We start from the raw sequence: 23,411 nt of genomic DNA, 5'->3' as shown, positions 1-23,411 counted from the left end.
GAGCAAAGAACTCCCCAGGAGAACCCACCTGTGAGCACAAATACACAACAGGCAAGAGACCCAAGTCCTGACACTGGCCACTGGCCTCCTATGAAGTTCCCAGATACAGCATACCTAGCCTCTGTCCAGACACTTCACATACCTCCCATGGATCCCATAGAAGGGTAACTTCCTCCAGTTCGTGTGCACTGGGAAACCAAGTTCAGAGCAGTTAAGGTTTCTCCCCAAGGTCAGCAGCTCTTGAACATCCGTATCCCAGTGGCCCTGGTCCCAGTGTCCTACCCACCCCACCAGGCCGTCTCTCAATTCAGCTCATCCATGATCAGTATTCAGGCACTACGAAGGTAAAGGAAGTGTAAAAGCCAGGAGGGATTTGCACACCTGATCCTCTAGCGGCTCTGGTGGTGGCAGCATGGCCATGACAACATTAGGACTGTCTGTCACTCAGAATTAAGACCTGAAGCAGACCTCTCCTCTCATAACAGAGTGTGGCCTCCCCGATACCTACTGTGGGACGGCAGCAGCTTTGGAAACACCCCACAGGAGCCTGGGCACTCCCAGAATGCCAGGCTGCCGGTCCAACCCCGTCACACCGCCTAGGTCAGCCAGGCAGCCACTAGAAGCTTCCAGACGTCTACACCATGGCTTTTCATCACTGAATGAGAATGCAGGCCATAGCTCCCTTCCCCGAGCAGAGAGGAACGGCAAGGAATCCCCACGAGCAGCCTCCACGCAACGCGCCGGCTCCAATGGACCGCGCCCCTGCCGCTGGAGATGGTCAAGCCAGCTGCAGGCACCTCCTCCTCCAGAAGCACTTTTGAGGGCAGCAGCGGAGCTACCAGCACCACCAGGAGGCCTGGTTAGCTTGCAAGAGGAAGCACTGCTGGCTCTGGCCACGTCCTGGAAGCGGAGCTGCATCCTGGAGCCACCACCCTGGGAGTGTGGCTACTTGACTGTGAGCTCATATTTAGTGTGTTTCAGCGAGTTCCCGTCTGTACCATGAGCCAGTGGTGCCTGCTCCTAGGGGGCTGGTGCAAAGCAAGAGGAAACGTCAGAGACCACTGCATACGCCCACTGCCCAACCACCTAACCAGTACCGTCCACCAGCCCTGCTACCCACCGCTGCGAACCCCTCCGGGCTTGCCCCACAGCCTCAAGTATTGTGATCCTGCTTATAACTGAAGCCTGCAGGTTACGATGAAACAGATCCTAGCTACTCTGAAAAGACACCCACCGATGGCTCACGATGCTTCTCTCGCGCCTCCCATTCTCCTTTGTTCCTTCCTGGACCCCCAGGTGATGACCCCCAGGGCTATTCAACCTCAAACTTTGTTTAAACATTGTTGCCACAAATTAAGCTTACAAGAATCAGACATTTTCATAAAATTTGGGGTCTGCAGACAGTTAACTTATGTAACAATGAAGTGGAAAGCTATTTTCCGCCAATCCAAGATAGTTCAGAAGAACTGGGTTTTATAAAAGGCATCACAGGTTCACAACACGGATTTATGTTTAATTCCTTTAAAAAAAAAAAAATATAGGACTTTCTTTTGCTTCGATTTCAGCATAGACAAACTACTTTTCTATTTCTTTACCCACTGAAATCAAGGCCAAATTTTGTTCCCATAAGAAAAAGACTTTTGAGACAGAAAAGGGGGGGGACGGGAATGGGAGACTTTTAAAGACTTTGATAATATTAACCACCATTTATTACCGACCCAGTTAAAAATGAGGACATAAGGCAGTGACACTCCCTGGGTCATCTGGAGGGCCCATGTTCCACCATGCCCGGCCCAGCCACTGGTTTGAGCGTGCCCAAGAGCATGAAATCTCTCCTGCTCAACGGACACTCAGGTGTAATAAAATTCCCAGGCTTTCACGTGTTCAGCCTTCTTTGTTAACAGGAATCCGTCCCAACTAAGAACTTATGAGGGTTAAGAAAATTAAATTCTCAGCCAGGTATGGTGGCACATGCCTATAATCCCAGCAGCTCCAGAGGCTGAGGCAGGAGGATCACAAGTTCAAAGCCAGCCTCAGCAAAAGCGAGGCGCTAAGCAGCTCAGTGAGACCCTGTCTCTAAATAAAATACAAAATAGGGCTGGGGATGCGGCTTAGTAGTTAAGTGACTTAGTTCAATCCCAAGAAAAAGTAAAGGAAAATTAAATTCTCCCCTCCAGTGCCAATAATCCACAGAGCATCAGTACTTCTGAAAATAATTAAACACATTTGGTACGGTCATCCCAAAAGTCCACTGTCCTCACTCAGGAGCTCGCTGCAGGGTTAGTAACAAGCCCGAGGACCTCAGCCCTGAAGTCTATGCACTGTCAGTGTGATGCTTCCTGCCCTGGCAGGCGACAGTGGAATGTGTCTCCTCAGGGAATTCAGCGTGGCTGGGAGTTCAGGCTTTGAAGTCATCACCAGATGCACCACTTTCTATACCTAGGAACCATATCTGGCACGTGGCAGATGCCCAATTAATATCTAATGAATGCAATCCTAGCTGCGAGGCCCTGGCCAGGTTACCTATCCGTGCTAAGCCTTGATTTCCCTGTGCCAAGAGAAAGCCATCACCTGTGCCTCAGAGGGCTGCTGAGGGATGGAGGGACACACAGGCGCGAGGCTGGACACAGTAAGCTCCGCCCCAGTATGTTACACTGTTGCGACGTATTGTCAACACTGGAATAACAGGCGGGCAGCGGGTAAAGCATGAGGTCTCCAAAAAATAAATACCACTCTCACCGGGCGCCATGGCTCATGCCTGAGATCCCAGAGACTCAGGAGGCCAAGGCCCAGGCAGGACGATCGCAAGTTCAAGGCCAGCCTGGGCAACTGTGATGTAGCTGAGTGGTAGTGCATCCCTGGGTTCCATCCTCACTACCAGAAAACAAAAAGAAAAAAACAAACTACCACTCTCCTAGCAGACCTGCCGTTTTAAAGGAAAACATTCCGAAGCTTGGTTGAAGGGTCTGTCAGGAGCTGGCAGTAAAAGCTGACAGAGTGATAGCCAGAAGGCAGGCAGGAAGAATGAACCTGAAGGGACAGGGGGCTCCCGATGGCAGAAGAGATGAGGACGTGAAACGGAAGACCACGTCAGCCAGCTCTCATGGCAAACACAGCCCAAGACCAGACAAGGAAGTGGGACCCCCCATCCTTCCGGTCACTTCTTCAAGTCACACGGCTCCCTCAGCAGTAGAGCCACTGTTTCAGTTCCACCCCTCCCCGTCTCATCTGCTCCACATCCAGCAGGACACCTCATGTGAGGACAGAGGCCAGGAGACTCAAGGACACAGACACACCAACACATCCCTAAAAGTCAGTCAATGTTCACACGCACTACGTGAAGCTGGTGTGAATCCCATCCTTGGGCTGAGCCAGGCAACAGGGGCACTGAGAGGCTGAAGACCAGCTGGAGGGGACCAGGCGTGGCCCAGCTCTAAAGCACCTCCTCCTGGCTAGGGTGGCACACCACCTCTGACAGCCACAGGCAGGCCCTGGGCCCCAAACCAGGAAGTGTACATCTGCCACAGGAACACCAAGGCTCTCCGCAGCAGGACGATGAGTGTGTGGGTTTGCAAAACCCTCTTTAATGCTTTGCTAACAAACCTTTTCATAATGAGCCTTTATCTCCTGAAGTACCCAAGGGCCTTGCAGAAAGGGACAGCAAAAGTATGGATCTGGCCACACCGTCTTCTCCTGGACAGAAACAAGGTACTCTTGAGATGCCTTGGGACAAAAACCCTGTGCAACTTCAGAGACACCCAAGGGGGTAGGCTGTTTGGCACAAGACTCACCAACTGTCCCCAAGCACCACAGATTAAATAAGCCAGCTCAGGATCCATTGCAGCAGAGAGGCAGCCACCTGCCTTAACGGGGCAAATGAAGCCAGGGAAGCCGCTCGACAGGATGAACGCCGAGGCTTCGGGCAACAGAGCTGATGGAGCCGCACCGCGCTCTGGAGGTGCACAGGGTTGCGCTCTGCTCCATGGGGGAGCCGCGTATGCTTCCCGTGCTGAGAGTCTCATCTGAACTTGAGCACTCTGGGGACACCAGCTCCCAAGACACCCTGTTATGGGACCCGACTGCACCCCTCAATCCTTACGTGAGGCCTGCTGTGGTCTGCGCCCAAAGCGCATGGTGAGAACTGGTCCCTGGCACAACAATATTGAGACATGTTGGAGCCCTTAAAAAAGGCTAGGCACGTGATCCAGGAAGCGAGTTAGGATGCACAGGAGTGCACTGGGCCCCAGGATCAGGTCAGCTACCAGCAGAGCCAGCCCGACACCTCCCCTCGGCCTCTGTTGACTGCGTGCTCCTTCTGCATGCCAGCTTCTCTGCCATGGCATCCTGCAGCATGTGGCCCTCACAAGAAGCTGAACGGATGCCAGCCCCATGCTCTTGGCCCTCCAGAGCTGTGAGCTAAATAAACCACTTTTCTTTATAAACCACCTGGAGTATCATGTTACAGCAACAGAAAACAGATTAAAACCAACTCCTACCTCCAATGTGACTATACTTGGAGAGAGGGTCTCTGTGAAGGTAATAAAGTTAAATGAGGTCCCAAGGGGGGTTTCTGATCCCATGGGACTGGCATCCTCCTAAGGATGGAGTGAGGGGTGCACGTGTGCACGCACACAGAGGAAAGGCCAGGTATGTGGACGCAGGGGGCTGGAGGCTGTCGGCAGGCCAAGCAGGGAGGCCTTGCCAGAAGCCAGGTCTGCCCACACTGACCTTGGCATTCCAGCCTCCAGCACTGTGAGAAAATCACCTCTATTACTACAGCCCCAGTCTGCGGTCCTTTGTTATGCAGCCCAAGCTGGCAACGGTGGAAATACCTAGTTCCATGCTTCCAATTTCTCTCAGGTGACACAGCAGGTGGGGACGGGATGGGGATCACAAATCAAAACCACCCTCCACTCGATTTCTAAGAACCCTGGCCCTCGCCTGCACTGGCAGCACACAAAGTGGAGAAGAGTGACACTACTTGGTGACTTTCTAAATGCTCAGCTGCCACAGGAAACAGAGCCCCTCACAGTCACTACCCACAGGCCACATTAGAACCAAGTGTCAGGGGTCCATCATGGACACGACATTTTATCCAGACATTCAACTTGTCAATTCTGGTAAGTCCCCTACCTGCCAAAGATGATAATAGAACTAGACTTAGTTTCTAGAACACGATGTCAATGAAGAGGACTTACCTCCTGCCGTCAGCACTGCTCGAGTGTTCAGAGGAACGTCCCGAGTGAAGCTCAAGCTGGGCTGGAGGCTCCTCCGACAGGTGCAGCCATGGCAGTCCCAGGACCTGCGCCAGCCCAAGAGCAGCCAACAGGGAAAGCTGCTTCCCTGAGGGCAGACTGCCCAGGAAAACATGCATGGACAGCTGGGCACAGTGGCACATGCCTGTGATGCCAGCAGTTTGGGAGACTGAGGCAGGAGGATCTCATGCTCAAAGCCAGTTTCAGCAACTTAGCAAGGCCCCAAGCATTCTGAGACCCTGTCTCAAAATAAAATATAAAAAAGGGCTGGGGATGTGGCTCCGTGATCAAGCAGCCCTGGGTTCAATCCCCAGTACAAAAAAATGGCAGCATGATTTGGAGTGTCCACACAGAGCCAGACTCACGTCTCGCCCAAGAGGCAAGGCAGACACAAGCCGAGCAAAGCAGGTCCTACACCCCGTGCTCGTCCAGGCCCTTGCCGACTTCAGGAAACGTGCGAGTCCAGCACCAGGCATCATCCACGCTGTCCTGTGCTCACGTGGCCAACTGTCCCCATTCCACTTTTTTGGCACGTGAAAGTGCATCACAACTGCTGTACTGTCCCCTCAACATTTGGCATTCAGTCCTTCCGTCTTGCCTTTGTACAGGGCAAAGGGAGACCTTGGAGCAGACTCCAGGAACGTCACCCACAGCACGACCTTTACAACAAAATCCCCAACCCGAGCTTCACCGCTTCCCTCAGTCCAGCTCAGGCAACCATCGCCAGGTGCCATGACGGTGGCCTCCCAGCTGTCCTGACCAACTGCCTGGCGGCAGGCTCAGGAAGTCTGCCTCAGCGCCTGTTTTTTCTGGTAGGTCCCTTTGCATGAGAGGCAGCTCCCACAGGGCCAGCCTCAGGCAGCATCCAGACAGGATTCCAGCACCATTTACCACGCTTCTGGCCTCTGGAGACCTTCCTGGTGGTATGAAGACCAAGACACCTGCCCATCCAGGAGGTGCCATGGGCCCAAGCAGCAGAGAGAAGCCAGAGCCTCCATCTCCATTTTTAACGGTGGAGAGGGTCTCCGTCAGAACCGAGGACAGCAACAGCCTCCAGGCCGACTCAAGGACACCATTGTAAGTCAACCGTTAGCAGCTCTTGGTACACAGTAATGACTACAGTTTCCCTTCTAAGTAAAGAGGTTCAACTTTTTGTTTGGGGGGTTTGTTGTTTTGGGAGGGGGGGTTGGTTTATCATAAAAAACAACCGTGGGGCAGTGGCACAGTGGTAAACAAGGGACTGAAATCTGAAGAACAGCAAGCCACCTGATCACCTGCTCCACCCATCCTGTACCAGGGATTCCAGAGTTACCTGCCCAGGCGAACTCCAGCCCAGGACGCCTGACAAGCCACTCAAGCTCCGCCCACCTCGCAGCAGCTCCTCACTTCCCGTTCTCAAAGCTGAACACCAGGTGCCTCTGGAACTCCATCCTCCCTCCCCAGCAGGGGGACCAAGGGTGAGGACATTTCCTGCTTTGCAGCCAGGGGAGCCCATGGGACTACCATTGGCCTAAGACAAGAACGCAATGCTGTGTGCACCTCCTGGGATGGGTCCCCACTGCTGGGGGCCTCAGCTGTTGTGTACCACGAGGCCTATGCCATGGTCCGGGGCAGCCCATCGGCTTCTTTGCAGAAAAAAAGCAATATTTAAAAAGTCGTAAAACATAAAACCACAAAGGAAACCGCTCATGTCAGAAGACAATGACCCGCACGTAAGAAGTAAAAGTGATGTAGTGATATGCAGGCTTCCACATTATCACAAACAGCTACCACATTTCAAAGCAAAAGCCACCCTGAGATGCTGTCGTGGCACAGCTGATAGAAGGTGCCTGTGACTCTTATCCGTGACCAAGTCACCTACTCTGCCACCACCACTGCAGTTCCTAGGTTCTGCTGCTACTGTCAAAATTGATGGGAATGCTACATTTCAGTCAGATGCTGATTTAAAAAAAAAAAAAAAAAAAAAAAAAAAAAAGCTATAATCTGTACTGAACCCAAGTTTGAACCCTAAATCCAGTATATGGAAAGAAAACCTCTCCTCTGCCCCTCCTTCCTACTACCTGGGATGAGAATGGGATGGCTGGGCTAAAACAGCTCATTTTGATCTACAAGGCAAGACAGGAGCAGCCCAGGTCTCTGATGACTACAGAGCCATGCCCAGCCCAGCCTGCCTACCTCAGAATGGTTTCCATCTTGCCAGCAGGTTGACTTATTTTTGTTATGCAGAGCCATTTGAACCCTCTCACTTGCTCTCTAACGCTGTCTCTGGGTGGTAAAGATGGAGACAGTTCAAGTTTGATCATTATCAGCATTTCCCCCTCTTGGGGAGGCTCCATCTTCCTCACCAGCAAACATGACTCCCCCAGAGCAGAAAGGGGAGCCCTGGACTAGCTCCTCTGCTGCTGGCCACCTCACAGGAACCAAACCCTGACACAGAGCCACAGAAGTTTCCTGTCCACCTCACCTCGATGCCACTCCACCCGAAACACGCCTTGAGAGGATGTGCTCGCGCCAGCCCCACCCGCCACCCGGGGGTCTGAGGCCAATAGCCACACACCATGCCTCAAGTCCACAGCCACCTGCGCACCTGCTTACTTCATCCCACCTTTTGCCAAGTCCACAGTCGCACAGGATTAAGCACAGACACTTCTGTGATATGCGGACCCACAGTCAGCCCAATATGGTGGAAGTGACGTGAAGAGTACTTACTGATCGTCATCGACTCTGGCACCGAGGCAGAAGGCAAGAGGCCGCCCAGAGGACTTCCTTGGGCTGGAGAGCTGGCTTCCACACTGGGGAAAAGTAGGGAGAAGAACGTTACACTTGGTCCTTAAAATGCAAACCTCCCTGCTCAGAGCACAAGCAGGTGATGGTTTATGGAGGTTCTCTGCTGGGAGGAGCGCAAGGCAACCACTGGAAATTCGTCAAACCTCTTATTTGCAGACTCCCTATTTGCCAATTAGTCTACTAATGAAATTTATTTATAGCTCTAAAATCAATTCAGAATATTTCCACAAGTCATCCCATTATGGTTTGGATGTGAGGTGTCCCCCAAAAGCTCACGTTAGGCAGCGTAAGAAGGTTCAGAGGAGAAATTGGGTTGTAAATTCAGCCTAATTCAGTGAATTAACCCCCCAGGGGATTAACGAGTGGCAACTGGAGCAGGTGGGGTGTGGATGGAGGAAGTGGGTCACTGGGGGCGTGGCTATGGGTATGTACTTTGTATCTCTCTGCCTCCTGGTCATCCTGTGACCACTTCTCCGCCACACTCTTCCGCCATGATGTTCTGCCTCACCACAAGCCTGAGGGATGGAGCCAGAAGCCCTCAAGTGAACCTTTTCTCTACAATTGTGCTGGCTGGGTCCTTTGGTCACAGCAGCAAAACAGCCGACTGAAACCACTCATAAGCAGAACATTCGAGTCCCCAGCTAAGGTCAAGCAAGACGCCTCCTCGTTTCAATCTTCACAACTGTAAACAAGTGTCCTTTCCATGGTCTGCTTAGTGCCATGTTCTTGTGGGGCTCCTGGGCGATTTTGTTTAAGTGGTCCGTAAACGTCCGGCTGCCTGGTGTTTCCAGCAAGAGGCCGCCACGGGCCTCATGGGGCAGTGTTGGAGCAGCCTCCTTCAGGCAAGAGCTGTGGGCCACCAGCCGCGAGTTCAGTGTTGACAGTCGACAACGGACACTAAACAAAGCCATCTTTAAACTGGCACAGACACAAAACCAGATGACGTACTCCTCAACCAATAAAAACATCGTGACAGAGCCGCACCGGAACCAACCCCTTCCAAGCGACGGCAGAGCGGGAGCGCTCACGGAAACTCCGTCAGAACACACGCACTGCGAGTAAGGAGGGGCAGCTATGCGTGATGAAGCTGCAACGTGAAAAAGATACCACCACCCTTTGTGAAAACAGTAGGGCCACGAGTGGTGTGCGTGTGTGTGTGTGTGTGTGTATACATGCACACAGACACACACGGAAGGCACTGACCGTGCCGTGGAGCTGGGCTTTAGAGTGGTATTTTTCATTCATTGCTGTATTTTGCAAATTTTCTAAAATTAAACAGAAAAAAGAACTCGGAGGCCTGGGAGCGCCTGTGACGCCACAGTCTGGCCTGCACCAAGCGCACAGGCTTCCTCCAGGTGTGGCACCTGGGGAACCCTGCAATTCCCAAGGAGACCAGGACACCAGGCGAGAAGTCTGCCTGAAGGTGAGCTTGGGACGCAGGTGATCATATCCCCGAGACACCCAGCTGACATCAGAGGAAAGCAGCAGAAGTGACAGTGACAAGGATGGCGTTGGCCAATGACTTGGCCACTCAGTTCCCCACTGGAGGTTCTTCAATTTGAAGGCAAGAAAGTAGACATGTTTGCACTTATAGATGGAGTACTTAAATATTACATGGTATCAAAGTGACTTAGATCTCACACTAGGACTGCTCAGTATTATCAAATATTAACAAGTATTTAGATTAAGAAAATGACAGGAGGTACTCAGATACAGACCCCAAAGTACAAAAAAGACAGGAGATATAAAAATGAAGTTTGGCCAATACCATCTCCTGCACAGTGACTCTGCAGGGAAAGAATCAGCCTCTGGGCAAGTGCACACTGAGATGTAAGACTATCTCTGAGCACAAGTGTGAAGTAAGGCCTTGCACATGATCCTAGCAGGTGCCCTCATGTCTTTAAAAACAAATAAAATGCCAGCCAGGCATGGTGGCACATGCCTGTGAAGATGAGGACTAGGGAGGCTGAGGCAGGAGGATCCTAAGTCTGAGGCCAGCCTCAACAACTTGACAAGACCCTACTCAAAAAAGAACAAGGGATATAGCTCAGAGGCACAGCGCCCCTGAATTCAGTCCCTGGCACCACAAACAAACAAAAAGAATAAAATACGTAATTGTGAATAACACATCTCAATACCAAAAGCAAAAGTATTAACATTAACCTGTACCGAAGCCCAGGCTCTGGGAGAATGTGGTCCTCTGGTCCTGTTCCGTTCTCCAGGCTTCCCAGGGGAGCATCTGTATAAAGACATCACAGAGGCAGTAAGGGGTTTGATTCCATCTTCTTGTGACTCATTCATCTGCTACATCAGCTGACTTATCGATTTTTACCCACCTGCACACTGGATCTCACTCTGCTAGCCATTTCATTTCTCCAGGCATTTTTATGACTTGGCATCAGTCCCTGATAGAAGACCCTATCTCCCACCTAACCTGTGACTCTTTCGATCTCGAGGCAAGTGGAATTACACTTCAAGTCCATATTCAGGGCCAACTTCAGAATCGTGGAGTAATTTTTTTAAAAAAGGTTGGACAAACCTTCTCCTGCCTGTCGTGACTTGAGACAGACAGCAGAGGGCAGCAAAGTCTCATCACTGACAATGTCTGTGGCTTTCTTCAAAAGCCGCTTAACCCTGCACAAGCTGCATTGGGAAGCACATTCCCAAGAAGTGAGGCCACAAATAAGATCCAGAACCAACAGGCCAAAGATCTTGATGATTTTCATACATGCCGAGCGCCTGCTCACGCCCCTTTCCAGAAAAGGTAAAGACCTGGGCCTTGGGCTGGATGGTGACATTAAGACCCATACCACCCTAGGAAACCCTGCTCATTCCAGCAACTTCTCATCAACACCCACTGTGAAACCAGACCTGTGTCCAGGGCAGGGACACAAAGAACGAGCGGCACAGCCTGCTCTGCACCACTGCTTCTGCTTAGCCTGGTCTGCTAGAGTCAGAGTGGCCATGGTTGAGGGCTGACCCTGAGGGAACCTCCTGAGGATAAAAAGCTCCTGCACCTTTCCCTCTACCCTGCTGTCCCCACAGAGCAGCTCGCTGCTGATCCTCTGAAGAACCAGAGGGAAGACGAAGTGCCATGCTTGTCCCACCTTCCTTCCTGACGCTAGTTTAAGGGTGCAGGCTCCCCCACTGCCGGGGTTCAAGACCCTGCCTCATGCGCCCCAGCCAGCCATCACTTCAGAACAAGTCACAGGGCTGGGTGGGAAGGCAGACACCGGGCAGGAACTCGATCCTGGAGGCTGTGGACAAACATTCAGAACCCTCCAGCAGCCCTGGACACACCTGGACCACCTCGAGCTTCCTAGCCCCCACCCCTTCCAACATATGGCACTGTGAGGACAGGGTGACCCCTACCTGGCCACCTGGATGGTGGCAGCCTGAGAGACAGGGCTTCTGTGGTCTGGCCTGTAGGCACAAGCAAGGCCAGTCAGACTGGCCCTTCCTGGGACTTCAGCTGAGGCCCAGTGAGATGTCCATGTTGGTGTGAAAGGACATGAGGCTGAGAATGTCGTTGGCCCCTGGGCCAAGTCCAAGTGGAAAGCGCAGAATTGAGGATGAAGGCAGGCAGTGACAGACCCTTGGTGGAGGGCAGGGTGGAGGGCAGGGTGGACAGCACGGCGACAATGTGCCTCCGCCATCCACAGCCCCCACCCAGTTCTGCACCGGCTGTGCACACCCTCATGTCTTCGCTTGGCCTCCTCAGCACAGGTCTGAGGGAGGAGACGCTGCGGTGAGCCTCCCGTCCCAGCCCTGGACGTGCCTCCGCAGCCTGGTGGGCACTCTTACCACTGCCGACAGCGGCATCCGCTTCCCAGACAAGGGCACCAAGACTGACAGACGAGTCCACCCTGCTGCCTGGGGGTCCCGTCTCTCTGGGCTCCAGCCAGGGTAGGTGGATTTCTCTTCTCCACCAAGCGACAAGAATAATCTTTCACCCAGTTCTAATTTCAACAGCTTCCTAAGCAGTTGGAAGACCCCAGTCACAACTCCCCAACTCTGGGCCCAGAGAAGCGAGTGTTCCCCAGAAAATGGCAGAACACCCATCAGTCAGGCCCAGGCTTCTCTGAGCTCGTGGTGCTGGGGAGGGGCTGACAGTGACCAAGAAGGTCCCTCTACAGGTTCTGTGTGCTGCATGGCACACCTGTCCTGGTGGGCAAGTCGGGCTCACCCACACACAGCACCCTGGTCCCGTGATGCGTTCTAGCTACAGAAAACAGCAAGACATGAGAGCACACTCACCCCAGGGCATGTGCATGGACACCGACCCACAGTCAAGGGCCAGTTCAGGCAAGCTACCCCCAGGGCCCTGGTGAGTCCCTCTACCACAGCTGCCTCTTGTTAGGTTTAGAAGGAAACCAAGGACCCAAGAGGCAAATAACAATCAGTATTTATATGTACCTTGACATGGCCAAGTTCCACAAGCCACTGGTACGCGGGGAGGACCTCAACAGGCCTCGGGCCCCTCCAGGGGCTCGCCAGCCAGGCCAGCCCAGCTCACTTAGGAAGACCTCAAACGCTCAAATTCCTAGGACACCAAGGCCCTCTAACTCCGAGTTCCCCACAAGCCCCTCCTTGCCCTGGGCCCGGGCTTCCATCCCTACCTGTGCAGGTAGCTCAGATTCTCATGCTGGTTATCAGAACAGAAGCTCTTATTGGAGAAGAGGAGCAAGGAGGAAGCACCCACCTGCTGGGCCGTAGGCGCCCACTCCGCTGACCGGGAAGAGGACCTCAGCATCGCCGTGGAGCACCTGCAGTGGAGACCAGCCGTGCACCTGGGAGAGGCAGGTGTTCCCATCCAGCGGCCTGTAGTGAAAGAAGACAGCTGCGTGACAGGGCCCAGACCCCCGAAGGGCCCATGATCACCACACACATCTGCCGAGCCTCCTCAAGTGCTATCCTGGGAGCCACCCAGGCCAGGATGGGGCTGATGGGCGGGAGTCTAGAGCAAGGAATTGGGATCCAGATCCCTGACATTCATTCTTCCTGAGCAGCTACTGAAGAAGCTCAGTACACTGCTCACTACAAAGCTGGTGAAGTAGTTACCCTGCCCTCGTGAGGGTTACAGCCTGGCAGGGTGCAAGATCATCCATCACGTAATCCTGGGGAAGATGCCGAACAGCAGCTCAGAATCGTGAGGCTGATCATGGAAGACTGGCCTGAAGGGAGAGTTTTGAGGGGCAAGTTGAAGGAAACAGGACCCAAGGGACAGGAGGGCTGGAAGGGCAGGCGATAGCCACGCAAAGTGCAGAGGCAAGAGAAAATGCCATTGTCTAGGTTCTCAAATGAGGGCAGTTACACAAGTCTGGGTCGGCGTTGCTTTGCCTTGCTGGTTCTCAGACTCTGTGGGTCGAAGGACAATCAGACTCGGTCATGCCTGGGTCCATTTCAAGGAAAGGAAGTCAGCTCAAGTATTAACCAGGCTCATATGGTCTGTTATTCTGTAATCTGCCAGCTACAAAACCAACACATACAGACTTTATAAGGCCAGGCTGACTGCACGGAGTTTGAGCGTTTGCCTGCTGCAGCACCGGCCTCTGGACAATCAGCAAGCACTAATAAATACCAGGATGTATCTACGTAGTTCTTTAAAGTTTGTAAAAATCATTTTGTAACTCAGTAAATAAAACCATGCTGCTCATAACCATACCTATTTAGTAAAGGAAGGGAAGGGAAGAGGTGAAGGGGAGAGCAGAGGAGTAAAAGGAAACTCTGACTGGTCCAAGGTCAACAGCCATATACAACACAACCAAGGTTGTGGGTTTTCCAAATTCAATTACAATGGTTCTCCAGCTTCTGTCTGTCCACCATGTGACATTACATACAGTTTTTATTTTATAGAAGAGATTGACAAAGTTTTTAGGGCCAGCTAGCAAGCATTCCAGGCTTTGTGGCACACTTTCCTGGGTCAGTATTTCTTTATCTGTTCCTAGCTGGTGCAGGCAGGCTGGCCAACTCCAACAGGCTGGTCAGGCAGAGGGTCTCCTTCTAGCTGCTCGAGATTTTGATCAGGCGGACATTCACCACCGAGCAGGAAATGGAGGGAATAATCCCAATTTTGCAAACTTGTCACTGAACCCCACAGGCAAGGCAATGACACTCAGCAGGGTGGAGACTAAGGAAGGGCTGCTCCTGCCCCGGTCCCAGCAGCAGGCCCGACTCTTGCCTAGTCCCACAGGACCTTTCCCAAGCCACCCACCAGCTCTGGGCAGTGGGTATTCTGCTCGTTTCCACATTTCCACACTTCCCAGCAGCGTGCGTGGGGCCTCTGAATATGGCTCCAAGACTGGCTTAAAAACAACTGTGCGTGTTCTTTTCATTGGAAACAAGATGGTTTCAGAAGTATCTAAAGCACAGCTGGGCTAGACACCTTCCTGGCTTGCTAGGCATCCTCTTCTTCACATGGTTGAAACAAAACTAAATGGAGAATTTCCTGTCTTGCATTTCCACTTGAAATTAATTCCTAAGCTCATCTTCTTACTATCAGATACTCAAACTCAAAACGTTCCCAGTCCCAAACACCAAGAGGTTAAAACTCGACTCCTGAACACCTTACTTGCAACCGCCTCAGCAGCTGCACGTTTAGGTCAGCTCCGGTGTCTCGCTTCCGAGTCAGGACGCTGGTATCTACCTGTGACTCCAGAGTGCGACCCCAGGCATCCACCACTGGCCTGCTCAACCAAGTGGGATCAACACTGGCACAGCTCCCAACACTGTCCAACCGTCTCCCCAGGACTGTTGGCAGTCCCTGGCACCAACCCTGCTGCCACTCACTGTGCCAACAGGAACTGAACTCCACCTTTGCACCTGGGAAGAGGGTGCACTGAGCAAGCCCGACCCCCACGCTGGCTGCAGTGCTAGGGCTCCCTTCGCCCTCCTCTTGCTTTGATCTTGGCAAATGTGACAGGCGAGACGTGAACCCTCGTTTTCCCTTGCATGTACTTAACTGCTAATAAGGTGCAACATTTATTCATGTTTAATCCCCTTTGAATCCCCTTACTTAATGATGTCAGAGCCCATGTAAGGGGACAGAAAAACACCTGTGTGGAGTAAGGATATCATCCTTCTGAGGAGCAACGCGAAGCCAAGCCAATACCTGTTGCCCACACTGAGGCAGGGGAGAGCCCTGGTTACCAGGCCATGGCTTAGACAGCTGTCCCAGGAGTCAGCCCAACTATGGACAACACACCTCCTCAAGACAGCCAGGGGTGGTGGCACCTACCAGCTGCTCCTGGCCTGCCACAGCCCCCACACACCTGCTCTTGGGCCCTTCCTAGGAGCCTTAGCTCAAAATCCAAATCAAAGTATTACTTGGCAGGCCATCTCATCATTCCTCAGCACGTCCCCAGCTGCTCTGTGAGTGTTCAATCGAGACACCCCCGTACGCCAGGGAGAAGCTGTCAGCAGTCTGCAGGAGGCCCACTGGCTTTGGAGGACCCAGCCCCCATGGAGGTCACCAGCACTGCTTTGTGCTTCACACATCATAATGCCAGTAGCCACCTTGACCTGGAGCTGGCCTCCCCTTCCAGCCTCCACTCAGTGGCACCTGTGGGTAGGAAGAGGAATGGCTAATTACAGCCACTGAACCCACGGAGTGGGTCAATTCAGATGCACTCACCTACAGAGCCACCGTCAGTGGCAATTTCTAAATGTCCCAGAACTAAATGCAGCTGTGAAAGGTCACAGTATGTGTCAACTTGGCTCAGCCACATCACCCAGATACTTGATCAAGCATTACTCCAGGTGTCTCTGTGAGCATATTTTGCAGACGAGATTAGCATGTAAGTCAGTAGACTAAGCAGATTATCCTGCCTAACTGGGTGAGCCCCATCCCACAGGTGGAAGTTCAACAAGCAACAGACCGACTTCCCAGAGGAAGGAGGAATGCTGGCGCTGACCACCTCTGAAGCTGTCCCTAGCCCACCCTTCAGACTTTAGACGGGCCTGCCTCCATAGTACAAGTTAATTTCTCTAAATAAACCAAGAAAGGGAGAGACAGCAATACAGAGTCAAAGATGGAAACCGAGAGTGAGATCAAGGGAAGGAAACATACATACACACCCCACCCTCCTAGTTGTGTTTCTCTGGAGAACTCTGAATAACACAATTGGTCACGAGACTTTGCTTCTAGGCACAAAAACATTCATAGCCTAGGAGTAGGAACAGTGCTTCTCAACAGCTACCCTAGCATATAAGCATCTCCGAGTAGAAAACAGCCTTGTGCATGAAAATGTCCACTTCAAATGGCCGACGACAGAAAGCAGAAACAAAAATGCCAGCGATCCAACTACTCAGAGGAAATCTTTAGCAGGTCATGACACTCATCTGGGGGACAACCGAGTTGGTCAGGGCTCTGCAGAGAAAGAGCCAACGGGAGGAAAGGATAGAGATAGAGGCTTACACAGAGGAGCTGGTTCATCCATAGCAAAGGTCCAGAGCCCCACACACTGGAGACCTAGGAATGCTGGTGATGTAATCCAGTTCAGGTAGAAGCCCGAGAACCAGGAGAGTAAGAAGCACATCCCTGTCCACAGGAGACCAGTGTCCCAGCTCAAGCTGGCAGGCAGAAGCAAACAGTTCCTCCCTTCCTTCGGTTTGTTCTCTTCAGGTCCTCGAGGGACTACAAGGTGCCCACCCACACTGGGGAGGGCTATCTGCCCTACCGCGCCTACCCATTCAGATGCTGCTCTCATCGAGGATTGTCCTCACAGAAATGATGTTCCATCTGGGCGTTTCACAGCCCAGGCAAGTGGGCCACCGTATCAACCATTATGCTGGCCAATCAATACTCAATTATATGAAAGCATGGAGAAGATTTGATACATAAACTTTAGAGTACAGCATATCCAACCCCCAACCCCAGGTCTGACACATTTCCACTCCATGGAATTCTGCTCTCTCACCTAAAAAGCAGGCGGGATGCCCACTGACCTCACGGGGTTGCGTCATCAAGCACGTCACAGATAATTGATAAACTAATACCACTAACACTAACAGCAGTGCATAAGGATCAAAGCAAAAGTAAAGATAAGTAGAGTCTCATGAGAAACACACTAATATTAGAGCATGAAACCAGGTGCAGTGGAGCATGCCTGCAAGCCCAGCTACTCGGAAGGCCAGGCTGCAGGGCTGCAAGTTCAAGGCCAGCCTGCACAACGTAAGACCTTGTCTCAAAAAAATCAGAAGGACTTGGGATGAAGTAAAGTGGTACAGCATTGGCCTAGCACATGCAAGGCCCTGGGTTCAACCCCCAGAAACACACACATACACACACGCACGCATACAGAGCAACTCAGCTCCAGGATGCTTCAGGTATACAGAAAGACACGTTGATGCATATTCGTTTCACACTTCAATTGTCTAGATTACGAAGGCTGCTGTGATTGGCTTGGCACTGTTCTGGGTGAAGAGGAGACAGCGTAATAACGATCCCAAGAGTAGAACAGCAGCAGCTGACCTGTGCTGTGTCACTTGCTGTGCCAGCACCAGTGACAAAGGCCAACATGCAGTATGTCACCCACTCCTCAATGCCCTACCAATAGGTGCTGCCATCCGCCCAGGTCTCAGATGAGACCAGAGGCTCTGGGTGTGTGGACACTCGCCAACCTCATCTGAGTCCACGATCCCAGGTCGTCTAGACTCCGAGGTCCACACTCGTCATTAACCAAGCTTTTCTGCTTCCCCTGCCATGAGCCCCCGCCCTGAGCTTAACCTCCGGCAGCTACGCGGGGGAGCAAACGGACAGGAACAGGCCTGCTCTCTAGATCAGCCTGCCGCCTCCAGAGCTTAGAAGCATGTGGCAAGTTGGAGATGAAGGAAAATCCAGTTCACGAAAACCTAAGACCTGTGTGCGAAGCAAGAACTTCAAGGCACACATCCTGGCATTAATTTTGCATTAAGTCCCTTCAAATATACTCCCTTCCCCTCTTAGCTCTCAGGAGAATGGCAAGCTGCCATTACCACGTCCTAAAGACTGGAAAATGAATAATGTCCCAACAGATACCACACTGGGCTTGTTCCCTCCACTCCTGTAGAAGGAGAAAACGGGCAACACGCGTCTCTGTTGGACGCTCAGGTGGCACTTACTTCTCCGGGGAGCCCAGGTGGCCCGCACACTTCCTCCCCGGTGGCTTCCCGTACACATCATCCTCGTGTTCGTCCACGTCCTCGTCGTCGATGCTCTTCACATCAAGCTTCTGGTACCCCAGCTCTCCATTGAGAGACAGAGAGTCAACTTTCCAGGAGTTGCTGCTCTGGCTTCCATTGGAGTTGGGCCCGAAGGGGCTTTCAAAGGCAGACATGATGTTGACCGAGGACCGGTCAGAGTTCTCCTCTGAGCTCTCCCCAGTCCCAGGGAGCTTTTTAAAAGCATCCCCAGGGGTCTGCTCGTCTTCCTCATCATCAAATGAGATAATGTTGGTCACCTTCTTTTTCTTCTTCCGCTCCTTTTTACATCTGCCATCTGCCAAAAGCAAAGTACACCAAGATAAAGTGGGGAAGACAGAGGAGGCTGAGCTGGCTCACCCAGCCCTGGAGATCTCCTCATGCTGCTGAGAAGTCAGACTACTCCTAGCTCGTCTTTTTAAATCCTTGAAGAACACCCGTCTATGGAAGATTGAGCAAGATGGACATGGGCCTGTACCGTGAACACAACCCGGATCAGATACTGGAACTGTCCCTTCTAGTAGTCACTTTGATCCCAAGGGTGCTGCCGTCATTGTTTCACTGTGGGACACATGTGGATGGCAGGCCAGACCAGGAAAACCAACGTGGGGGTGCAGCCGGCTTCATAGCCACAAATCTCCCTTGCCACGGGCCTGTGTGGTTCCTCCCACACCGGAGGGCATCCGTTTCCATACCCCCTTGAATCTGGGCTGGTACAGTTCCTATTTTACCAATGGAATGTGACAAACAACATCCAGCTCCAGAGCCTGGGCATCAAGAGGTCTCATGGCTTCTGCTGTGCCCTGTTGGACTGCCTCCCTGACAGCACTACCCAAGCAGCCAGTCCAGCTGGCTGGAAGACAACACCGTGTGCAGAACTGATGCCCCAGCACAATCCCAGGCACACAGGCGGGCCATCCTGGGTCTTCCAACCCAGCCACCAGCACTACTGCCACGAGCAAGCTGGAGTGAAATCAGCAGAAGTCCTACTATGCCAATTCAGAGTCATTTAAAAATGAAACATTTAAACCACCTCCTTTTATTATCATTTGTTACACAGCAAAGGCTAACTTAGAGGTCAAAGCTAAGATGAGTCCTTTTGTTTACCCATCAATCATTCAACCTGGATTTGGGACACTGAGCCAATTCCACAACTCCATGTAGACCAAGGTGTGACTTGGCAATGCTTCAGCAGCACAGCACAGTTCTGAGACGAAAGCTCTGGGTGTACACATTTGTGCCTTTGTTACACAAGCCCTTAAGATTCCTGTTTCCTATGTCTTGCACATGAGGTCTCTGCTACAGAAGGAGGCAGGACAGGTCCATCTCTGTAGTGAAGAGCCTATGGTATTCCGAGTTTTCATCATCATTGATAATTTCAAAGAGATAGCCACATTTATTGCCTTAAGGGATTTGGGGACACAGGGACTAGAACTTAAGCCAAAACTTTCCAGTTAAACCATAGCAATATCCAATGGTCCAGGGTTTTTGTTGTTGTTGTTGTTGTTGTTTGTTTGTTTTTTGGTACTAGGGATTGAGGCATTTTACCTCTGAGCCACATCCCCAGTCCTTCTTATTTTTTCTTGAGACAGATCTTGCTAAGTTGCTTAGGGCCTCACTAAGTTGCCAGTTCTGGTTCTGAACTTGTGATCCCCCTGCCTCAGCCTCCCAATTCACTAGGATCACAGGCAGGCACGCCATGCCCAGCTATCATTAACTTCTTGCAAACCAACTTTCTTTTGCCTCCCCACACCCTTGAGTCAAAGCTGACCCAGTCCTCTCTTCCCACAGGCCTCCACTTAAACATCCTCCCAACACAGGAGAGACAAATAGTGTTCACTCTCCAAAGCACCTGTGATTGGTCTTCATCACATTTACCAAAAGGATACTCGTAGAGTGAGTCTTTAAATGCCACCTAACACATCCCAAAGGGGACTGCAAGCTCAGTGTGGGCGAGCTGTCCTAAGCTCGCTGCCTAACACACGGGACACCTCGACACCCTAGTGGGTAAACAAAGATCAAGCCCATGAGGTGTGTGTGGCGACCACACTCTCACTTCCCATTTGCTCTTGTGCCACTGTCTTCTGGGCTAGGTAAGGCTGTCAGATCCCTTTCAGAGGGAATGAAGGTAACAAAAATAAACACAAACACAAACTGAAAAATCAAGTGCCCTGGATTTCATCCCCCTTGGAATGACTTCCAGATGACAAAAGGTGTGTCCCCATCAGACATTCTCCTATCCTTAAAGGGACCCCCCCCCCAACACACCCCCTCGACTGCCTGTTCTTGCTTACCAGCACTGACGCTCTTGGACACGACAGGCAGCGGGTCCGTCTCCTGCTCGGGTTTGATGAGGATGGAGACAGCAGAGGAGGCTGTGATCTCCCTGAGGAGGCTGCTCACTCCCTGAGTGGATTCCTTCAGCAAGGAGGTCACGTTCTGCGTCGATTCCTTTAAGAGGTCGGAGACAGTGGGCGCAAACTTACTCTGCCCATTTAAATCCTTGTTGTCAATGTTAATCGCGAAGAGTATGGAGTTCAGCCCTGAAGAAAAGAGGAAACCCTGGAGCTTCTGCTACCAAGCAGTCCCCAACAACGAGAGGAACAGGACGGACAACTCGTGCAGAGGACACACACTGATTTCCAACATTTATAAAACCTTCCATAAAGCTGGCTCAACAGACACCAGTTATCAGGGGAGTGAGACTTTCCAGATTTCCTCCCTGAAGGTCAGGAAAGCAGATGTCCATGAGCGTCACCCAGGAGTCGGTAAAGGCACAAGGACTGGAGCAGACAGCCTGGGGTCGAACCCCAGCACGGCCACCTATGAGCTTTAGGCCTTGGCCAAGTACCTCTCACTCTCCCTGGGTTTCAGTTTCCTTATCTGTATGATGTGGACAATACCATCTCCCTCACATCGTCACGAGTATTACAGATTATCACATATCAAAAAACCTTAGCTCAATAAGCCATCAAAATGTGCAGCAAGAGTGTCACTGTGATTACTTTAGATCAAAATGTACACTGGTCACTAAAGGCCTACAAGGGGGGACTCAAGTTCAAACCCAAGTCTTCCTTATCACCAGACAAACCCTCAATATGCAAAGCTTAGTGGAAAGCTTTACAGGAATCGAAAGGAAGCAACCGGCCATTGGAAGAAAGACACGGCTGCCCACTTTTGTCTGGCTGGTTCCATCACTCAGCCTTTGAGTGAGAAGAATGGTGAACGCCTGGCAACCTATCGGGTGCTGTCAACCCAGGGCCCCCGTGCTGACGATCACACACAACCCTGTACCTCTGGTGACTCTCACAGCCCTACACCGCCAACTGGGAGCTCTCAGAATTTCCACCTCAGGGAGAAGGAGAGTAAAGGGGACAAAGCTGACAGGATCCAGCCAGCACGGGAACAGCCCAATAAAAGGTAGGGTCCCCCTTCAACTCCCAGGCTCCTTACCTTATACCAGACAAGCCACAACCAACCCTCCAACCCAGGCTTTGCCTACCAGGGTATCAAATTCCAGACAAACGTGCCCAATGCTCAGTGTCACAAAGGAAGATCAGCAGCAAGGGACCCCAACAGTGAGGGATGGGAAAATTCACAGCATTCCTTAGGGTTGTAAATCCACTGCCAGGCAGACCTCTCTGCTCACCGAGGTCCCCAGGACCATCACCCCTGGCCTTGTCAGGCTTACCAGCTGCCATGGTGGGAAGCATGCTAGACCTTTCTTCATCCATCACAAAAGACCAGTCTTCATAAAAAGTGCTGTGAAGTGAAGAGAAAAGGAAAAACTTCTGAAAAGTAGTTCTCTGCATCCACTGGCTAGATCACTGCATTAGGGGGCTTTCTGGAAAATCTGTGCCTGGTCAATCACAGGGAAGATAAGGTATCCGAGGTCTCTGCTGGGTGAAGCTTCCTACTATAAACAAAGTTCTGAACGTGCATATTCTACAACTTCCTTGTCGGCCCCCCGAGACCTCAGGCTTTAGAGTACTGAAACAGACATATGTAAATGTGTTTATAAGGCAGCCAAGTACAGAGAACAGAGGGGTGACTTCCACTCAACCAAGGTTCCCAAGAGACAGACAGGAAATCCAAGCTGACCCATGGGGCTTGCCTGCTATGATCACCAAGGAGAGACAACTTAAGAAAGAAGCTACAGAGCCCCATAGCGCCATCAATCACAGCATTCGCTTATAATACCTGCCTGGGCTACAGACTCAAAAGTACAAGTTCTCCTGGAAAGGGTCAGGAGGCTAGAAGGGCCCATGAATCTGAACAGCAGTTGGGGTGGGAGGTCAGGAAAGCAATAGGGTCTTTCCAAGACAATCTGCCAATAAATGGTACAGCTGGGTTTAAAACAGGCAACCAAATACCCACAACGCCGTGACACCCGCTACCACATCACAGTATTCTAAATTAATGGAGTCCAAGCTCAATGCTCAATTTTACTCAAGTCAAGTGAATCTTGAGTGGTCTGTAGTTCAGTGACAGACCGGAACAATTATTTGCTAACATGACTGAATACAATGAACAGGAAGAGAGAAGAGACATCATTTCCAACACACTTACCTTGCACAATGTTAGTGGAAGCACAAACCCCAAGGTCAGGCTGCCATCTCACCTGCACCTGATTCTCCAAATGTGATTCCTCTGAAATGTGAGCCATTTCCATGCATGTGAATGAACCAGGTTTCCCCACCCGAGACAGGCGAGTGTCAAATGATGGAGAAGTTCCACCGTGATTCTCAAGGATTTGCTGCAGCTTCCCGCTGCTCAATTTGTCTTTGGTACTGAGTATGCAGCTCTAAACTAGTCATCAGTAAGCCACAGGAAAGAGCTCCACAAAAACCCACCTTAAGAAACCTTAAAGCCAGTTAGTGCTTGGGAGGTGTGTTCTCAGTCCCTAACTCTGTCCCCAAGCAGCACACACATGGTCTCAGCATCAGCTGTCCTGGTTTCCTCAGCCTCCCACTTCAGAGTCACAGAGTCTTATATCACTGGTAGAATCACAGGCAGCATGAATGGGAGAACTTCAGGAGTATTCTACAAGCCCTAATGCACAACCCAGAACACATGCACACACACACACCACTGGTAGCGAGGAGACCCAGTAGCAGAAGCAGAAGGGGAGACCTGAGCCAGGGAACTCTTGGCAAGATACAAAATCAAGGGACCACAACATGGTGCTGA

The 23,411-nt window shown here is 51.6% G+C and overlaps 1 protein-coding gene across 6 annotated transcripts in view; it reads right to left on the bottom strand.

Annotated features, from left to right (window-relative positions):
- SNX29 (sorting nexin 29) overlaps positions 1-23,411 on the bottom strand; it is a 389,392-nt gene that overhangs the window by 310,865 nt on the left and 55,116 nt on the right. For all 6 annotated transcript variants that reach the window (XM_079121408.1, XM_079121409.1, XM_079121411.1 and 3 more), the window contains 6 exons: positions 21,913-21,983; positions 20,516-20,764; positions 18,144-18,519; positions 12,745-12,863; positions 10,206-10,281; positions 7,965-8,047 (listed from right to left, as the gene is read on the bottom strand). In XM_079121408.1, the coding sequence (XP_078977534.1) occupies positions 7,965-8,047; positions 10,206-10,281; positions 12,745-12,863; positions 18,144-18,519; positions 20,516-20,764; positions 21,913-21,983 (974 nt within the window). The remainder of the gene's footprint in view (positions 1-7,964; positions 8,048-10,205; positions 10,282-12,744; positions 12,864-18,143; positions 18,520-20,515; positions 20,765-21,912; positions 21,984-23,411) is intronic.

This window comes from Sciurus vulgaris (genome assembly GCF_902686455.1).
Source record: "Sciurus vulgaris genome assembly, chromosome: 18".
NCBI lineage: Eukaryota > Metazoa > Chordata > Mammalia > Rodentia > Sciuridae > Sciurus > Sciurus vulgaris.
This window is presented reverse-complemented; position numbering and strand designations above follow the sequence as displayed.